Below are 16,739 nucleotides of genomic sequence, written 5' to 3' on the forward strand. Positions count from 1 at the left end.
GCAACGGTGGAAAGGGCGGCGGGGCGGGGCGGGGCGGGCGCTCGCCGGGGCCCTTTGTGTCCGCCTGCGCCTGCGCAGCCCCGGGCCGCTCGCAAGGCACGCCGGGAAATGAAGTCCGACTGCTCCTGTCTCTCCAGAAGCATCCATGTTGTTCTCCCAACGCGTTTGGTCTTACCCGGAGTTTGTGCAATACAACAGGACGCTCTCCTCACGTGAATACGAATCTTCTTTTTTCTGTCCTGTATCACATTGGAGAAAACCACTTTGCTCTGCATTGCTAGTGTCTTTTAGGTATCCCTCAGTGAGTATGAACAGCGGCATTTCCCAGCTCCCTATTCAAGTTGCCACACACCACAGCCACCGCTTTGAGGTACCAATGGAAACTGTAAGCAGGTGCCAAAATTCACATAGTGTTTTTTACAGGTAATGCTTAAAGTTTTTGAAATAATTCCACGTGTGTGTTCTGACGCCCTTTGCCCTTCACAGATCCGTTTATACATATTAGCCTCGTAAAATACTCACTTTTTCTCCTCTTCACTGCGATCCATTTGTCTTTTCAGCAGGTTTATGTTCAACGCTATTGGAGTAGAACGGTGATCGTACCATTTAACCCAACAGCTAGCTGGGCTTGAAAACGTATCCATCCCCTTCCTATTAATGACTCCTTAATGCCTATTTCTATCACGCAGACTCGTGTATCATCCTGGTTTATTTCGGAGGAATATAGCCACAGGATGACAATTATTGATGGAGCATAAAAACTGGAGCTAAAGACCATGTAAAGAAGAAAACGGAGCTGATGTGGGAAGAGATGAAAAGATGAAAAATTGACTAGAGAAGAAAATTAGAATGAACTAATTTACAAAAGAAAATGAACAAACCACAGCCAGGTAACTCTGATTAATTGCTACACATTTCCTTCCTCTTTGCAATTTTGATCTTATTTAATCTTCTATTCCACTTTTCTGTGTAACAATGCCATACTTTTATAAACTCTGATTCCACTCTTACCTAAATTTGCTAGCTGGGTGTTGAGCGAGATCCTCTGTTTGCGTAAACTGGTGTATCGCTATCAACTCTGGGATTGTTACTCAAATTTAAGCCAGCCGAGGATTTGCTCCATTGACTTTCATGGATTTATTTTTAATTTATTACTCTGAGTTCAGAATCAAGAGCTCTGAATATAAATCTTGAACATAAATAGACAATTTCCAAATCTAAACAGTATAGCCACAAGTACCATACAGAAAAACAAGCTAGGCATGTATAGAACTGTCTGAAAAGTTAACCAAATCTTGCTGTGCATTTATTAGTAGTTTACTGTTTATTAAACAATAAATCAAGATCCAAAACCCAAATTAATTTAAATGAAGTATTGTTTAGTGAAATGGGAGCCTGTCAAAATAGTTGTGGGGGAGGACAATTAATTGGTACAAATGTGAGTGCAAATTTTTTTTTTAAACTTTAAAGCGTGTCATTTGTAGTATACAACGTATGTGCACGATACAAATTTCATACATTTTCCTCAGTGACAATAAAAAGCGCAGTTTATTATAAACTGAAGTAAAAATTAAAATTAAAAAAAAAAAATAAAATCAGAGTTTTGTCATTGGTATGTGAAGGTTGTTCCAAGGGCCCATCCAGAGCTCCTCTTCGTCTGACTGTGTGTGTTCACTGTGCGACTCCAAGGGCTCTTTGACATCCTCGTTATCAACAACCGAATCTTGCTCTTCTGTGCTTTTCATTTTGGAGCCCCCTGGCTTTGTTACTATATTGTCGGCCCCTATAGTAGAGGAAGCAAACGAGACACTGCAAGGTCTTGTGTTCATTTTATCGTTAGAAGAGGGTCCCTTTGACAACGTGTTCAGTGGGACATTCTCCTCGTGTGTCACTGCAAGCTTGTCCAGTTTCTTGAATTGTTTCCCCAGCCTCACTGGAGATGTGACTTTTAAATTATTACCAAGGCAAACACGACGGGTTCTGACAACAGAGCCGTTCTGTGCAATGTAGATGTTACCGTTGATATTGTTTTGAATATTCGGGTTACTGAGACGATTCCTCTGGCTGGAATCGGGAGCGCTGTCTTCTCCAGTGGAGCTGGTCTCATACTCTGGATCGACTATCAACTTGATCCTTTTCTTTCTGGCCCACTGTTTGGCAATAAATAGAAATGTCGTTAAACCTCAGCACTGCTTCTTACATTTTCCTACCCTTTTCCTATCAGTTATTTACCTTGTCTTTTATCTAGACACTTCATATGAATATTTATTAACTTGTCCTTTTGTACCCTTCCTTTTAGGTTGTACACGGATATTTCTTAATTGTTTTGATTACCACTGCGTGCCACTATCACATATACTTAATGCTTGAACACGCAAACAATTCTTTGTGCTAAAAAGTTGTAAGAAGGATAAACTCATTTTAGTTTGTGAGTTGCATAATGCGAGTCAGAGCGTATAAAACTGTGAAGCTGTTCTTCAGGTTTGGAAAGTAGTGACAAATTTGGTATTTTTTTTCTCTTTTTTTGCTAAAGATGCATTCAGCTGTGCTCCCTTTAAGTCAAAGTGCACCTTCTTTGGAGAATTGAGAATGGAGACATTACTTTCTGAAAGAAAACTTCTGTAAATCACGATATTGGTAAGCCAATCCTAATTTGACAAAGCAACGTCTCAGCCTGTCGTACAAAGAGAAATGAAAAACAACTAGATGGATTACCCGTTCCAAGGGAAACTGGAAGGCGCTGATGATGAAGCCATTCTGTGATACTTCTAAGAAACTACTGTAGTACTGGGTAACTGCTAGGAAGGCTTTAGAAGTTTTCTTCCAGAGTATTACTACATTGTAAATTCAGTGCAGAAAGGGCACTGGGCAGGTCTGTTTTATGTGCACTACACATCAAGCAGAGAAGCATCTCCGGACCCAGACAAGGGAAATTCTCAGGCACAACACTGGCAAAATTGGCTGGTTAAAAGCAGAAAAGCTCTATATAAGGCTTTGTGCCAGTTCCAATCTAGTGGAATCAATGGAGATGCTTTGCTATTAAATGGAAGACAGTGGAGAAATGAGACTTTAGATTTTATATAATTTATATTTTTTTAAAGACTTAATGCAAACAATTTCTGTGTTGCTCTGATTTTGTACTGATAGTGATTACACAAAACTCGTTACTTATTTTAACTTATCATTGATCTTTTTAAAATAAATGCCTCGTTGCAGTACACTGAAACAAACTACTATCATTCTTGAATTAATAATGAAAACACTGTTATTCCACTAAGGCAGCAGATACCATCATAGTTAACTCCCACTGCAATACATACACACGCACACAAGACAAGCCAGTTTTTAGAGAAAGAAAACCATGCAAGGTACAAACGGGTGGTGATTACTCTTAAGCTTTTGAGAAGTTACAGTTTGTACAAATGATTTGGATGTCTATTCTTTTGTTCCTGATAAAGACATACAATTTTCTTCACACAGATATAGTCAGGTGGATGAAAAGACTGACGTTGAAATCGGATTTACGTTAAAACACCCTGTGCAGCTACAACTTTGTGCTATATGGGAATACAAAAAAGTAGGTGAGTGATCATAAATCTAGCTCACATTTCAAGTGGAATTAAAGACAGTAGTTGAAAAGTTAGTATCACGCTTTGCAGCTCAACACTAATTGTCCTGCCAGGGTAACTCCCCAGCACGTTCAAGTATCTTAAAAATTTGAACATTTTTCTCTCCCTCGTCTAACAGAGACTTCCTGGCAGAGCTTTGGTGCATGTGCCAGAATTTGCACTAGCTTTAAAGTGCTCACTCACAAGACTAAGCCAATAGTGGCTCAAAGCTTTAATTTTATTTAGGCTACTTAGGCGTTATCTGAATAAATCTAGTGGTTGAGAAACAGTTCTGTGGCTTTTGACACGAGGTAAATACAGCACAGGTAACTCGTGTGGATACAGAGCTTGCATGCTCTGTGGGCTGACAGCACAGCTAAGAGCTCTGAGAGGAAGTACCTCACACAGAGGTTGCTGCTTATACAAAAAGAGAAAGGCCACTTGCGCTGTCAGGAACAGCAGTCCTTCCTAGGCAATCATGCTCACTCTGAGCAGAACTGTGCTAATGGAAGTGCTACAAGATGTCTCTATGGAATGACATCAGATATTCCAGGTTATTAAATTCTAAAAGGTAGATACGAAAATACAGAACACAGGTGATGGTTACCTTCAGCAATACTTTCCTGTTACGCATCTCAAACTTTTAAACAGATGTGTAAAAAAAAAAATTTGCTGTATTGTTAGGTGGGAAAGGCAGAAGTTGGAAAATGTAATGCACTTCCTTTTCTGACCAAGCTCACTTTGTACAACTACCTCTGCATTCCTCTCTTGCACATCACTGGTACCTAAAACCTGACTCTCATGATCCAGAAACAGTTTAATCCCAGCTCTGCTAGTAATACTCTGCAGTTTTGGGGGTGTTGCTTTGCTGCAGTTTCAGTTGTCCTCCCTGCAAACAAGGCTAATGTTTACAGCAGAGAACTCATTTGAAGATTAGCAAATGTTGTATGTAAGGTGAAACCAGGTATGACTTCTATGTCTTTTTATCCTCATCATCATTCCTGTTCTTCACTGAATTCCATGTTTTGCCCTTTTCCCCCCCTGCAGTGTTCTCTTTTGTGAGACATAACCTGCATGAACATAGGGCCCTTAACGGCTTTGTGCCATCAGGTTCGTCAAGCTATCCATCACAGCTAATGCAAAATGCAACGTTACTTTGCTTCACAATGTGCATAATGCAAAAAGGATTAAATCTAAGAATCAACACAGAGCCTCTTTAACTATATTATTGAAATTAGCAAAGAGAAAGAAGTACACCTTCCTGCCACTGCTTAATGAAAATCAGTCTTTTGTATCCACCACTAAGTATACCCAAGTAGTCTCTCAGAGGAATATTAACTTGGTTTTCTACAGTTCTGCCCTTAAGACAGCATATGGGGTTCAAATGCTGAAGCAAGAAGCTTTGACATTTTCTTTTTGTCCCTCTCTAGTCAAGCACATAATGCTTAGGAAAGACCACACAGAAGGCACAGCAAACAAGGTCACTCCTTACTGCAAACCGTCCACCTACTGTCACTCCTTTTTAAAAGGATGTAGAATCACCAGTGGTCTCTGACTCCGTAATGGCAGTATCCAGGGTCTCATCTGACTGAGACTGACTGTTTTCCTGGGACACCTTTTCCCTTGTTTTCTTTCCTTTCATGTTGGTGTCAGAACTTTCATTCTCAGCATCAGGGGAAGTAGCATTTTTACCAGAAGTGGCACTAGTTGTGCTTTTTGTCCCTTCAGTACCTTTGGAAGTAACACTGATTTCACTTTCTAGGCACGAAGATTCATTCTTACTGCTAGTTTCCTCCCTGTCACTAGCATCTGTATCAGCCTCTTCTGTGCTGTCATCCACGCTAGCCTCACCACAACCAGCTGATATTCCTCTCTTGTCTTCTTCAGTAGCAGCAGGTTTTGCTTTGGCAGATGTTTCAGAAACTGCCTTATCTGAGTTCTCTGCTGTCTCATCGGGGCTTGCGCTGACCTGCGCCACATCTGCTTGTTCATCTTCTTCTGACACCTCTTCTATCGTGTCTTCTATTTCAAGGCTGGCAGAGGAGGTTTTGCTCCTATAGCTGGATCCTGAAGTTTTCCTGTAGCTCGTGTCCCTGTCACTACCTGATGCATTAGAGCTAATATTTGATTTCTGGCTGGATCGCCTTGCTCTGCCACGAGAGTTACCTCCCCTACTTCTTATACTGGACTTTTCAGTGCTTCTTCTACTGCTGGACTCGCTAGTCCCCGATCTGCTATATGAACTTCGTGCAGATGAGCTCTTTGACAGGCTACCATCTTCATTGCTGTCAGAGTCTTCCTCAACATCGTCCTCTTCAGATGAGTCCTCCTCCGATTCACTGCTAGAACTGGATCCAGAGGAGTCATCAGAATCCCCAAAATCGCGCCCAGTTTCTTCATCTGAGTCCACAGTACTTTCAGTGGCTTCATCTTGGTCCAGAGTTACTTTCAAGTAGTCTTTATCTTCTGACTCCGAACCAGAGCTGCTGCTCTCCACGGATGACTCATCTGAGGTGTATTTTCTTCTCTTCTTTTTCTTCTCATAATCGCTATCCTCATGTTCACTCTCTGCTGTGATATTTATTGAAACTCCTGATTTTGCTTCATGTCCTTCATATTCTTCCTCTCCTTCTCCTCTTGCATGCACTGCATCTTCACTAATAGGCTCTTGAAATTTTCGGGAGACACTAATGCGTTTTAACACGTGATTTAGTTTTCGCATTGAAGGTCTGTCATCTGTCGATTTCTGGAAGTAACTTCCCCTGATAATCATGCTTTTCTCACCGTCCACTTGGCGAGCTGACATCAACTTGGCATAACTGGAATCTTTCCTACCGCCTTTCACTTTCTGCAGAATCATTGGGAATATCTTTGCTTTCTTCCATGGAGAACGAGCAGACTCCGTTCTTCCTACTGGTTTGTGAGCACTGACTGCTACGCGACTTAAATGCATCACTGCTTTTAGTTTCCTTTTCCCCTGGCTGGTCCTATACGCTCTTCCAGAACCATGTCTTAGATCCATCCCACCACCTAAAGGTCTACCTTCTATTTGAGCCCCTGCTCTCTGGCTTATACCTCTGCTTGAAGGACCTCTGCCTTGACTCATTCCCTGTAAATTATGAAAATGAACTTGATTACAATTTGAAAGATAGTTATTGCAAAAACTCATACCCTAAAATAAGTCAGCAGGAATAAACGTAACATTTTTCCTCACCATCAAAACTAACTTACCTGTTGTAGGATAGCTTTTTACCAAAGTTATGGGGAAAGTTTTACATCTAGAATAGGCTGCAAGTGCACAACTACCTTACTCTGAAACACGGAAAAATACTGGCTCGTAAATGTTATCTCTTCTCATTTAATTAAAACCAATGTGATGGATTAAGAGTCTAGTATTTCTGAAAATTAGATTTAAGAAAAAAAAAGGAACATTTATAGCAACTTTCTTCTGGCTACCACTGACATTTTAAAATTTCTTTACATTCAGCTGTGAACTTTATGATAAATTAGTTTAGATGACTGCTTTTCTCAGTGGAAAATCACCAGTTATAGGCTGAATAATAGTAATACCCCATTTGGTTAATAATATCAAATGGTATTACCTAAGGCTATGTGGATTTTTTTATGAACTAGAAATCTACATTGAGGGAAAAATAGATGTGGATATTGAAAGCATATTTGCAATTCCTTTTTATTTCTAGAAAAAGAGAAAGAGGTGCTGACACAAACTTTACTGGTCCTCAGAAGGACAAAGGATGATTAGCATTGGAAGAGCTGCTTATTTTGTCTATACAGAACACAATATTCTCATCAGTTACAAAATACATTTGACAAGGTTTAATGGTCCTTCACTTTGTTGCAGAGATGGAATCAACGCACCAGAGACGCTTACCTCTTCCGCTGTGGATCCATGCGGACTGTAGTAGTAGCCACCATCATTCTCCACCACGACTTCCCCGTACTCATCATACATCCCCGAAGGAGACAGCAGCCGGCGGCGGCTCCCATACTGAGGCAATTCATACCTGGCAAAAACACCACTGTCTCTTCATAACGTGCCCCACAAATGCACACACTCATTTTGACAGGACAAGAATTTCTTTGCTCTCTTTTCTCTCTACCTTTGAGAAGGGTTTTTTTTGGCTTCACGGTAACAGAATCCAAAACCTCTTCCTGTTGGAATTGGCTGTTACAACTGGAGGGCGACCCAAATTGCCAGGTCTCTGGGATCAGGCAAAAATCCCCCAAGTGCAATGACCTTCTTTCCAGGTTTACCTGATTTTTTTGGGGGGGATCTTTTTTTAAAATGGGGGATGAAAAAGCGGGTTCCCTGGGATCAGTTCTGGAGGATCCCTGCAAGTTCTTATGAATAGCAATAATCCCTGAAGTGCTTGCAGTCAGACGGGCAGTATCAGAACAAGTTTTTCTAGGTAAATGTAAAAGGCCAGACGCTGGCTGGAAACTGTGAGCAGGAAGTATCAGTCACTGAATGCAGGCTGGTGAGCCACAGAAGGGGAGGAGATGATGGAAATTAATTCCCAAGACAGCAGATATATGCAAATAAAAAAGCTAATATAAACCCAGCATGATAGAAGGGGTATATGCTCTGCAGTCTAATAATTAGATTCCTAAAGAAGCAGAGAGTTCACAACGCCCCTTTAACTTTTAAAAAGAGTTTTGTTCTCAGTGCACGCCTTTGCGGACAGAAAGATTAAAATAATCTTGAGGCGAAGGAAGGTCTCCAGATTAGGTGCTGTGATAATAAATATCACCAACCTGAAAAAGCAGCATTTTCAGAAATATATAGGAAAAAAGAAAATATACCCATGCTCATAACTGTAGTAATCTTGCCCATAGTATTCCTGCCCTGGATCAATTCCAGACTCCATACTTAACTCCTGTCAAAAGAGAAACACTGAATGCAAACATCATACACAGTAATGACTGATGAAAAAGGCACAAACAACAGTATCTTCAAGTGCAAACAAGCGAAACAAAAAATGGTAATACTGTGAGGAACATTGACAACTGTCAAGAACCACAACAAGAAGCCACCAGGAGCTTTAAATGACCCCTTCGCCGGTGTATTCCCTGGGAGCAACTGTTCTAAGTCAGCTAAATGCAGATACACCGTCCCTTCTTGTGCTCCTCTCAAAGGAAAAAGCTGCCTTGAAAGATTAGGCCTATTTTACTTATGCTGTTTGTCAGGTCTCTTTTTTCAATGTTTTCTCAACCATCAACAATCATGAGCAGCCTTGGACTAAGCTAAGTACTTGCCTGTATCCTACAGAAGTGCCAGAGTGTCCTTAAGCTCCTTTCCCACACTGTCTCTGATATTAGGCTGCTCTGTGGAACACCTCTGAACTGCAGCACTGACACAGAGCACCAGGGCTTAGGTTTTGGCATGGGACTGCATGCTGTCTTGATCTCACACCTTCCTGGAGGTTTTTCTGCTGTCCAATGGAGTTACAGTTGTGTCAGAGCATCTCGTTGTGATTACTTATAATGACTGCAGAAACGATCACCATTCTGTACCACAAAGATACCATCGATAGCAACATCTCACAAAAGCTACATTTGCTCTACTGCTTATTCAGGCAACGATATTGGGTCTAAAAGATTTGAAATAGAAAGCATTGGGTTTATAATCCAGAGCGGCCTTTGCACTTCACAGCAGTGCGCTAACGCTTCCATTACCTTGGCAGGCCAACTGCTTAGCTCATCGCTAGGTACAATAGGCAATTATCGTTTGACTGACATCTGAAAAAATAGATTGCAGTTGGACAGTGAGGAAATTATTCTGTCTGTGAATCTGGACACGAAACTAGGCAAGCCTGCAGCCTTTGTGTTGAAGTCCGTGGGAGCAACTGAAAGATGCTCAAGGGGACAATACGAAGATGCAGTGAATTCAAGGTATTTTTTCTGAAACAACATAAGTGGGGTAACAATGTCAGGAGTTGCCTTTTCATCTAAAATAGTCGGGGGTGGAGGAAATTAGCTAAGACTGGCCAGTTTTTATTAGAAAATTATGTAAAAGCCATTTAAAAAGTTATAGAATATTTAACAAATGAAAAACAGTGGTACCTCTGGTCTGAGAAGAGAAGGTCTCAGCAACTGCTGTTGCTACGAAAGAAAATTAGAAAGAGGTTAATTAGGCAGCAACAATTAAAGTGCAGGTCATCTGGGTTTTGAGTTAAGACTGGAAAGAAATCCTAAAAAAACCAGGTCCTTCAGAGCCTTCTGTATGGCAGTCACCTGGATACTCTCATACTTAGTGAGAAGGAGAACACTGCTAAGCACCCAATGTAGTAAAATCACTTTACACTCCACTGTTTTTTTTACCTAATATAAAATCAAATTCCTAGTTTGTGTGGTGATTTTCTAAATTATTTAACTCAAGAACTTCTGCTAGAGCCTAAGAGAACTATTGCATGGTCTATGTTGGAAACAGCAGGGAGACAATGGCAGACAAACAATTATCCACAACAGCTACAAAGCAAATCTATGGGAATCTGCCGTAAAGTGATTCAGCTATTAAAAACGTGAAGGGATTTGATTTCTTACCCAAACTTCTGCAATACCATCACTTTAATTCTCTATCTACATTTATAGACTTCTGTGGCTTTTAACTGAATACCCTGCAACCACAAACATACTTTAATTCATAATACCAGTAAGACAGTGAAGAATTATCTCACTTTTCTCTACAGCTTATGTGTGATTTCTTTGTTTATGTGCATACAGTGAGAAAAGCGTGCTGATGTGACGGAAGAGACGCCGGGAGGCTGCATGGAGAGGACTGACAGGACGATATGGCTCCTCTCAGGTACGTCGCAGCTAAACATGGGTCATTTCTGGTAATCATGTTATTAATTACTCTGCAGCTCCAGTTGTCTGCAAGTGATGCACATCACTTGTTTTGTAGATTAGGATCAGATTTACTCAGGAAAATTAGTACCATTGTCCCCACATGCCTCCCAAAAGGCAGTGGCACTATTTCAGCCACGTTTCTTGGCCAAAACCAAACCCTGAGAGATGGAGAAGTTCTGTACCTGAACTGAGACACAAATCAGCTCTGCGAAGAGAGGAAAATCACAGCAGAACACCAGTAAGCTTGCAATTTGTAAAACACCACTGACTAAGGAGCAGTAGGCTCTAGGCACACACCTGAAGATTAGTAAAACTGATCCAGCTCTCAGCAGTAAATAGCAGCCTTTATGACAAATGAATTTTGGAGAACTTTTCAATTACTAAACGAGTTCATTCAGATTTCTGAAGGATACTATCTGTGTTACTCATTGCTGGAGAGAAAGATGCTGCAAGAACAACAGACTACGCTGAGTTGCAGAGGTCTGCGTAGCCCAGCACCTGGTCTGTAACAGTGGGCAGCGGCAGACAATTAGCTGTGCCATAAAAAAAAAAGACAGCAAGTGTGGAGGGAATTCCCTGGGAAACTGGTTTTGGCAGTTGGTCAAGCAGCAATCTCCTAGCCTGGAGGTTACGTTTGCGCCATGGTGGTTACTAGCCCCCAGGGAATCTATGCCTCATCATCTTTTTGAAGCACTTTATATTTCTGGCCTCTAAAACATGCAGTAGCAATAAGTTTCACAACATAGGCTGTATGGGAAAAGTATGTTGATGTCATTGATATTTCAAACGTGATTGGGGAGCAGCCTTACCTCTTGCTGTGCATATCCTCGCCTAGAAGTCAGAAAAAGAAAAAAAATAAATTAGTATACTTCTGCGAGACTACATAAAGGTACATATTGTCATTCTTTCTGGAGAGAGGTGAAAAGATAATGCAATTAGAAATACTACTAGCAAGAAAAGAAATACATATCTACAACACAAAATATGTTTTTCTTTATATTTGCTCTGGACATAGGAATTATTGCATGAGAAAGGCCAGTGAATCTTTGGGATCTTTTCTTGCTTTTCATTGCAAATGAATGAGAAGAAATCCCCAATCCCCAAAAGCCAGAGAGCCAGCGCACCCAGTGGAACTCAGCCAAGGGAAAGGGGGGAGCAGCGTTTGGCTTTCCTCGCCTTCCTGTGAGAGAGGTCCAGCCCAGCCACCGTCTCCGGTGCCTGAGACACCTACAGACACCATCCAGAAAGAGACTCTCTCGTTTCGCCCATCTGCTTAAGCAGCGAAACTGTTTCTCTTCTACTTCTGGACTTTGTATATCCACTCGGGACTTGGTAGAAATTGGCCTGGAGCTTGTATTACTAATTTCTTGTAACAACATTATTACTAAAATTACACACTTCCTAACATTTCCTCTGCAGGGGGGAGTTAAATTCTTTTTGCTATCTATGATTATTTTGCCACAGGCTTTGTGCTTTTGATCTTATTGGAAATTTTTTGTTGTTGTTTTAATTCATTTTCTTGGAGCTGTTCATGTGCATGACAAATGCACTTATGTCTACCAAGTTCTCCATTTTCACATTTTGTGCCAGAAAATTAAAATGGTTTAAACAAAACCAGGGAACAGCAATTCAGGTCTCAGCGTTATCATTAAGGATAAGCCTGGATTTTTAATTATTTTTTTTTAAGGAAACAGTAAACGCTCAAAATTACGTTGAGCTTAACCTAGTACACAGACAGCGGTCTAGGGAAATTCTTTAATTACACTTGAGTAAATAATAAAGAACAGAGTAGAAGTCCTTTTAATTCTTTAATATTGCCATCTATAAAGTCTTCTATTAAGATTCACAACATGCAATTGATTATCAGCATTAAATTAATGCTGTTGCCTATATCATATAAAACTAATGAACAACTGAAATGAAGATTTATCATCAAAAGCTGATCTGTGACTTTGCAAAGCCCACTTGAGGAACACTGTATAAATAGTTTCCATATTGCCTACAACAATCTTCAGATAAAGAAGGTCTCGTGTTGCACAGACAATAAGTAAGCTTATTAATCTTAATTGCTCTAGTCACTATATTGCAGATTAAAAGCATAATATAAGAAATTCTCATTCAATTTGGAATTCAACTTTCTTAAAAATAGCACCACGCTGCGTTTTGAGAGATGCTTATACTTCTCTTACAGTTTTGTGTGGCCACGATTAGTAGAAAAAAAAAAGCCCCCAAAAGACAAGAATTACCGTTCACTCAATACAGCACAAGGATCTATTCTGACAAAAAGGTCAAACCAACATCATTTGTTTCCAGGAAGGAATTAAAGCTCTCCACTGAGGGAGGAATCACTTCTGGATAAACATTATCAGCCAGACTTCACTGCAGTCATTCAGAGGGAAATCTTTGGTGCAAAATAGGAAGCAAGGCCATAGCACCTACGATGATGTAGGATAATATGCCAGCTAGTATACACTGCTGGTTACTTAACAGGAAAGAGAAACCAAGAATCAACTTACACGTACAAACTGTGCCAACCTTTCAGAGGTCTGTATTCCTAACACAGGCTAAAGGAACTGCGACTGGACTAAAGCAACAAGTTTCCCAGTTACTGGCATAGCCCAGCAGGCATTTGCTATTTCATACTTTACATCTGTTTTCATATTAAAAGCAAAAGCATCATAAGCCCCAAATACTACAGATACTGCTCAGAGAAGGCAACTCCTTATCAGTTTGCCCTGATTCTTAACTGGAGGTTTCCTGCAGTTCATAGCTGGAACCGAGGAGAAAGAATCCAGAAGGGAGATGAGAAATGACACGCCACTGCTCCAGTTCAGCTTTGCAAAGAAGCGCTCTCCACTGATGCGACCTCTGCGCCTGCTTGGAACTCAACCCAGTCAAGTTGATGATGAAAGGATGAGAGAGATACCCAGGGTCATGTCTCACCCTAATTAGCCAAATCAGACAACCTGATGGGGGGGGGGCAATAAGCTTACATATGCTCAACTTTTTACCAAATAATTTATCAGCTGCAATACTTTGTAGTACTGCAGAATGGCAGTAGCATCCAGACATCCCAATGGGACAGAACTTCCCTGGGTTAGGTTAAAAATACACACTATGGAAGAGTTTCTTTCCCAGTCTAATAGAATGATTTTTAACAAAGACTATTCAAAAAACCAGCAGAACAAAGGTTGCATTAATTCCAGACAAAATGAAACTAGATTTTGTAAACTTTCCAACTTAATAAAAAAGTTTGCAGAATGAGAAAGTAGGTGTTCCTCATCAGTGAAGAGCTGATTACTGTGACCTCCCCCCCAGACTCCTCACTGCACACTGCAAAATTAGGTCGTATTTGTCTAATGCTTCACTAGTGATGTAATGAACTTCACAAAAGCATCTTTTATGGGTCTACAAGCTCTAACGTGGGATTTGGGTACTTAAATTCAAATCTCTGTCTTAAGGGTTGATCCACATAGAACATAGCACAGTAATTTCTCATGCTCATCTCTGCACACTTTCCACTGTCTCCACGCTTGGGCCACAGCAGACACTCCGAAGCAAGGACACGTGTAAGTCATCTTCCGACACTGGCTCTTAAATCTTAAGAGTTTCTCTAACTAATAGCTGTTGAACTTTGACGGTTTGCTGCTGGTGCTGCAGTAGTGCCACTCTTGGAGAATTTAGCATCATCAGCAGTTATTCTACATGCGTGCATCTCGTAAATTATACAGATTATGTTACAGCAGAAATGCTATGATCGATAATCATTCCCCTCACGCATTTAGCTACTGTATGTGTAGCCCAGCAAGAGTTTTAAGCAAAGAAAAATTTCTAATGTATCAGAGAAACTTTTGTGAAGGAGTTCATGGAGTTTGGCTCTGGGATAAAGAAAGAGAAACTACCTTCAGCAGTTTCCGACTGAAGCATCCATACACGTCCTAACTGCAGGTTTTTAAAAAAAAAAAAAAAAAACACAACAGAGAGAAAAGAGAAAAAGCCAAGCACCATGGAAATGCTGAGTATCTCCAGACAGTCTGATAAATAATTACCTTTTTTGCTCAGAATTGCAATATTTTATACCAAACTGGGTTTTTAGTTTTTCTTCATTATGTAATATTTGCCTTTCCCAATATGTTTTTTAAAATTTTCATTTTAAAACACACGTTTTGAATTTTAGCAAAGGACTAAAAAGAACTTTCAGGTTGAACTGAACTAACATTCATTTAATGCCCAAACTGCTTTTACTTACCATTTTTTTTTTCAAAGGACATGCTAATTTACTATAATTGACATATTTAACGTAAAGGTCTGATTTAGATGACTGTGAGCAAAAAAGCCAGTAAGTAAATCCATATTGTATGGATTTTTACAAGTACTTGAAAAATCTTCACTGGGTGACAACTAATCAGAGTGACTTTATTACAATTTAAGATAAGTGAGATGTTTCAGCTGTAAAGCTCGTGGCAAACTAGCTGAAAGTTGAAGAGAGACGCCAACAACATACACATGCAAAATAAAAACCAAACGCTTTGTACATTAAAGAAATATACAAAATAAAAACTTTTAACATGCAGTTACAATATAAAGAAAATGCAATGGAAGGCAGAACATAGGTAGCAGGAGGGAAGACAGCCAGGTTTACTGACAAATCAAGACAAAACCCTGCTTCTGACTTGAGATGCAAACGTGAGCTGAAAGAGAGCATGCCAGCACGGCGGAGCGCTGCATCATCTCCCACAGAATGAGATGATGCATTACTGCAATACCTCTGGCTCGCTATTGCTGAGCCTGCTTACTACCAGTACTCGCTTTCTTTGACATCCAATATTTGACAGTAAGATTCCTCCCAGGTGGTACATTTTATGGGCAAAGCAAGAGATTCCAATTACGGCTGCAGAAAAATCACTCTGCTTACTGATATTACCTACAGTGAAGGCTGCTCAACGTAAAGCAGCATCAAGCCCTCTGCCATCTATGACTGATCCTCGGGTAAAAATGGACAGTTTTCCCTAACAATTTGTGGTAAACAGACTAAGAACCAGCATCATAGAACAGTAAGATGGAGCTCTGAGAAAACAACTTATTGAATTATTATACATTACAAATTTCCAAGTGAACAGGACAGACAACATCTCTCAATTTGGGATTAGGAATGAATAAGTAGTGATATACAGCAGAGAAAGGGAGAAAGTCTGAATTTCTAGACAGTCTGAGGCAGATACCATGTGCTGCATTAGAGTCACCTCACTCAAAATGGTACATGCAGAAAACATCCAACCATAAATATTACAGTGCTGTCGACTGAGATGGAAAGCGTTTCTCAAGCTCTTCCACAACACAGCTCAGGCTGCCGTTCTGCTGGTTGTGCTCAGCCACAGCTTCTGGAGTTGGCAGCTCTGGTGTTGCAACCGGTTTGAGCTTAGAAACGTGCTTGGGCAGGACGTGGTTTTTGTCTATTTGGCTGTACATGTTGGCCACAGACTTTTCGATCGCTGCTAAATTCTGAATGTTTTTCAGAATACCTTTCAGCTCCCTACGGGGAGGAGGCTCTGGCATGGTGGCCGGTGGTGGTACAGCTGGCTGTTTGGCAGGGGATTTTGAATGCTTGGCAGGGGAGAAGTGCTGGGTGCTAAGAGGAGATGAGGAAGAAGAAGAAAGAGAAACCGTGGGTGGAGGCGGAGGATGGGGTGGCAACTGAGGAGGGGATGGAGGTGGCGGTGGCGGCAGCAGTGGAGGTGGGGGTGGGGGGATTTTAGGCGGATCTGGAATGCTTTCTAGAACTTCTTTGGTCTGAGGAGCTAGAAAACTTTGGCAAACTGGTTTCTTTATCCTAAATGACGGAGGAGTTGGTTTGCGAGTTGGCGGAGGAGAAAGTTCTTCAGGATAGTCGTGGTGAGTGATGATTACAGAGGGGACCACGGAGGCCTCCGGTTCAGCTACTTCAGCACAAGGTGTTGGAGAGGACAGAGGAGAGGAGCGAAGGCAAGGAGAAGCAACCACGCTTTTAGGAGACTGCTCTAGCACATTCTCTCCTTCTTGGAAACAGATGCTGTGTGTTGGTGATCGGATGGATTTCACATCAGGAGATTTCACTTGCTTCATTTCCTGCAAAGCCTGCTGCTCAAACTGTCTTGCCTTCTCTTTTACAGTTAACTTGGGGCCACTTATTTTTTGAAACAGTGGACTGCTTATATCAACACTGCTATGTTGATTTTCAGTTCCTTCATTCTCTGCTTTGAGCCTCTCCTGTTGCCACTGAAT

At 40.9% G+C, this 16,739-nt stretch overlaps 1 protein-coding gene and 2 long non-coding RNA genes across 8 annotated transcripts in view; 2 read left to right on the top strand and 1 right to left on the bottom strand.

The window, feature by feature from the left end:
• The first annotated feature begins 86 nt into the window (after window positions 1–86).
• LOC129208657 (uncharacterized) lies at window positions 87–8,424 on the top strand. The gene is made up of 4 exons (XR_008577873.1): window positions 87–890; window positions 2,534–2,637; window positions 3,481–3,581; window positions 7,471–8,424. It is a non-coding gene; the product is annotated as an uncharacterized LOC129208657 (long non-coding RNA).
• Window positions 1,163–16,739, bottom strand: part of PCDH15 (protocadherin related 15) — a 1,027,345-nt gene continuing 1,011,768 nt past the window's right edge. For 5 of the 6 annotated variants that reach the window (XM_054831776.1, XM_054831775.1, XM_054831774.1 and 2 more), the window contains 5 exons: window positions 11,288–11,309; window positions 9,693–9,731; window positions 8,433–8,506; window positions 7,501–7,633; window positions 3,572–6,717 (listed from right to left, as the gene is read on the bottom strand). In XM_054831776.1, coding sequence (XP_054687751.1) covers window positions 5,131–6,717; window positions 7,501–7,633; window positions 8,433–8,506; window positions 9,693–9,731; window positions 11,288–11,309 — 1,855 coding nt within the window. In that variant the 3' untranslated portion in view covers window positions 3,572–5,130. Of the gene's footprint in view, window positions 2,151–3,571; window positions 6,718–7,500; window positions 7,634–8,432; window positions 8,507–9,692; window positions 9,732–11,287; window positions 11,310–16,739 lie in introns of those variants that run through there. The other variant, XM_054831779.1, reaches the window with a different exon arrangement.
• On the top strand, window positions 8,513–12,098 carry LOC129208658 (uncharacterized). Its single transcript, XR_008577874.1, has 3 exons — window positions 8,513–9,521; window positions 10,353–10,434; window positions 11,494–12,098. It is a non-coding gene; the product is annotated as an uncharacterized LOC129208658 (long non-coding RNA).

Source organism: Grus americana, chromosome 7 (assembly GCF_028858705.1).
Source record: "Grus americana isolate bGruAme1 chromosome 7, bGruAme1.mat, whole genome shotgun sequence".
In the NCBI taxonomy this organism is placed as follows: domain Eukaryota; kingdom Metazoa; phylum Chordata; class Aves; order Gruiformes; family Gruidae; genus Grus; species Grus americana.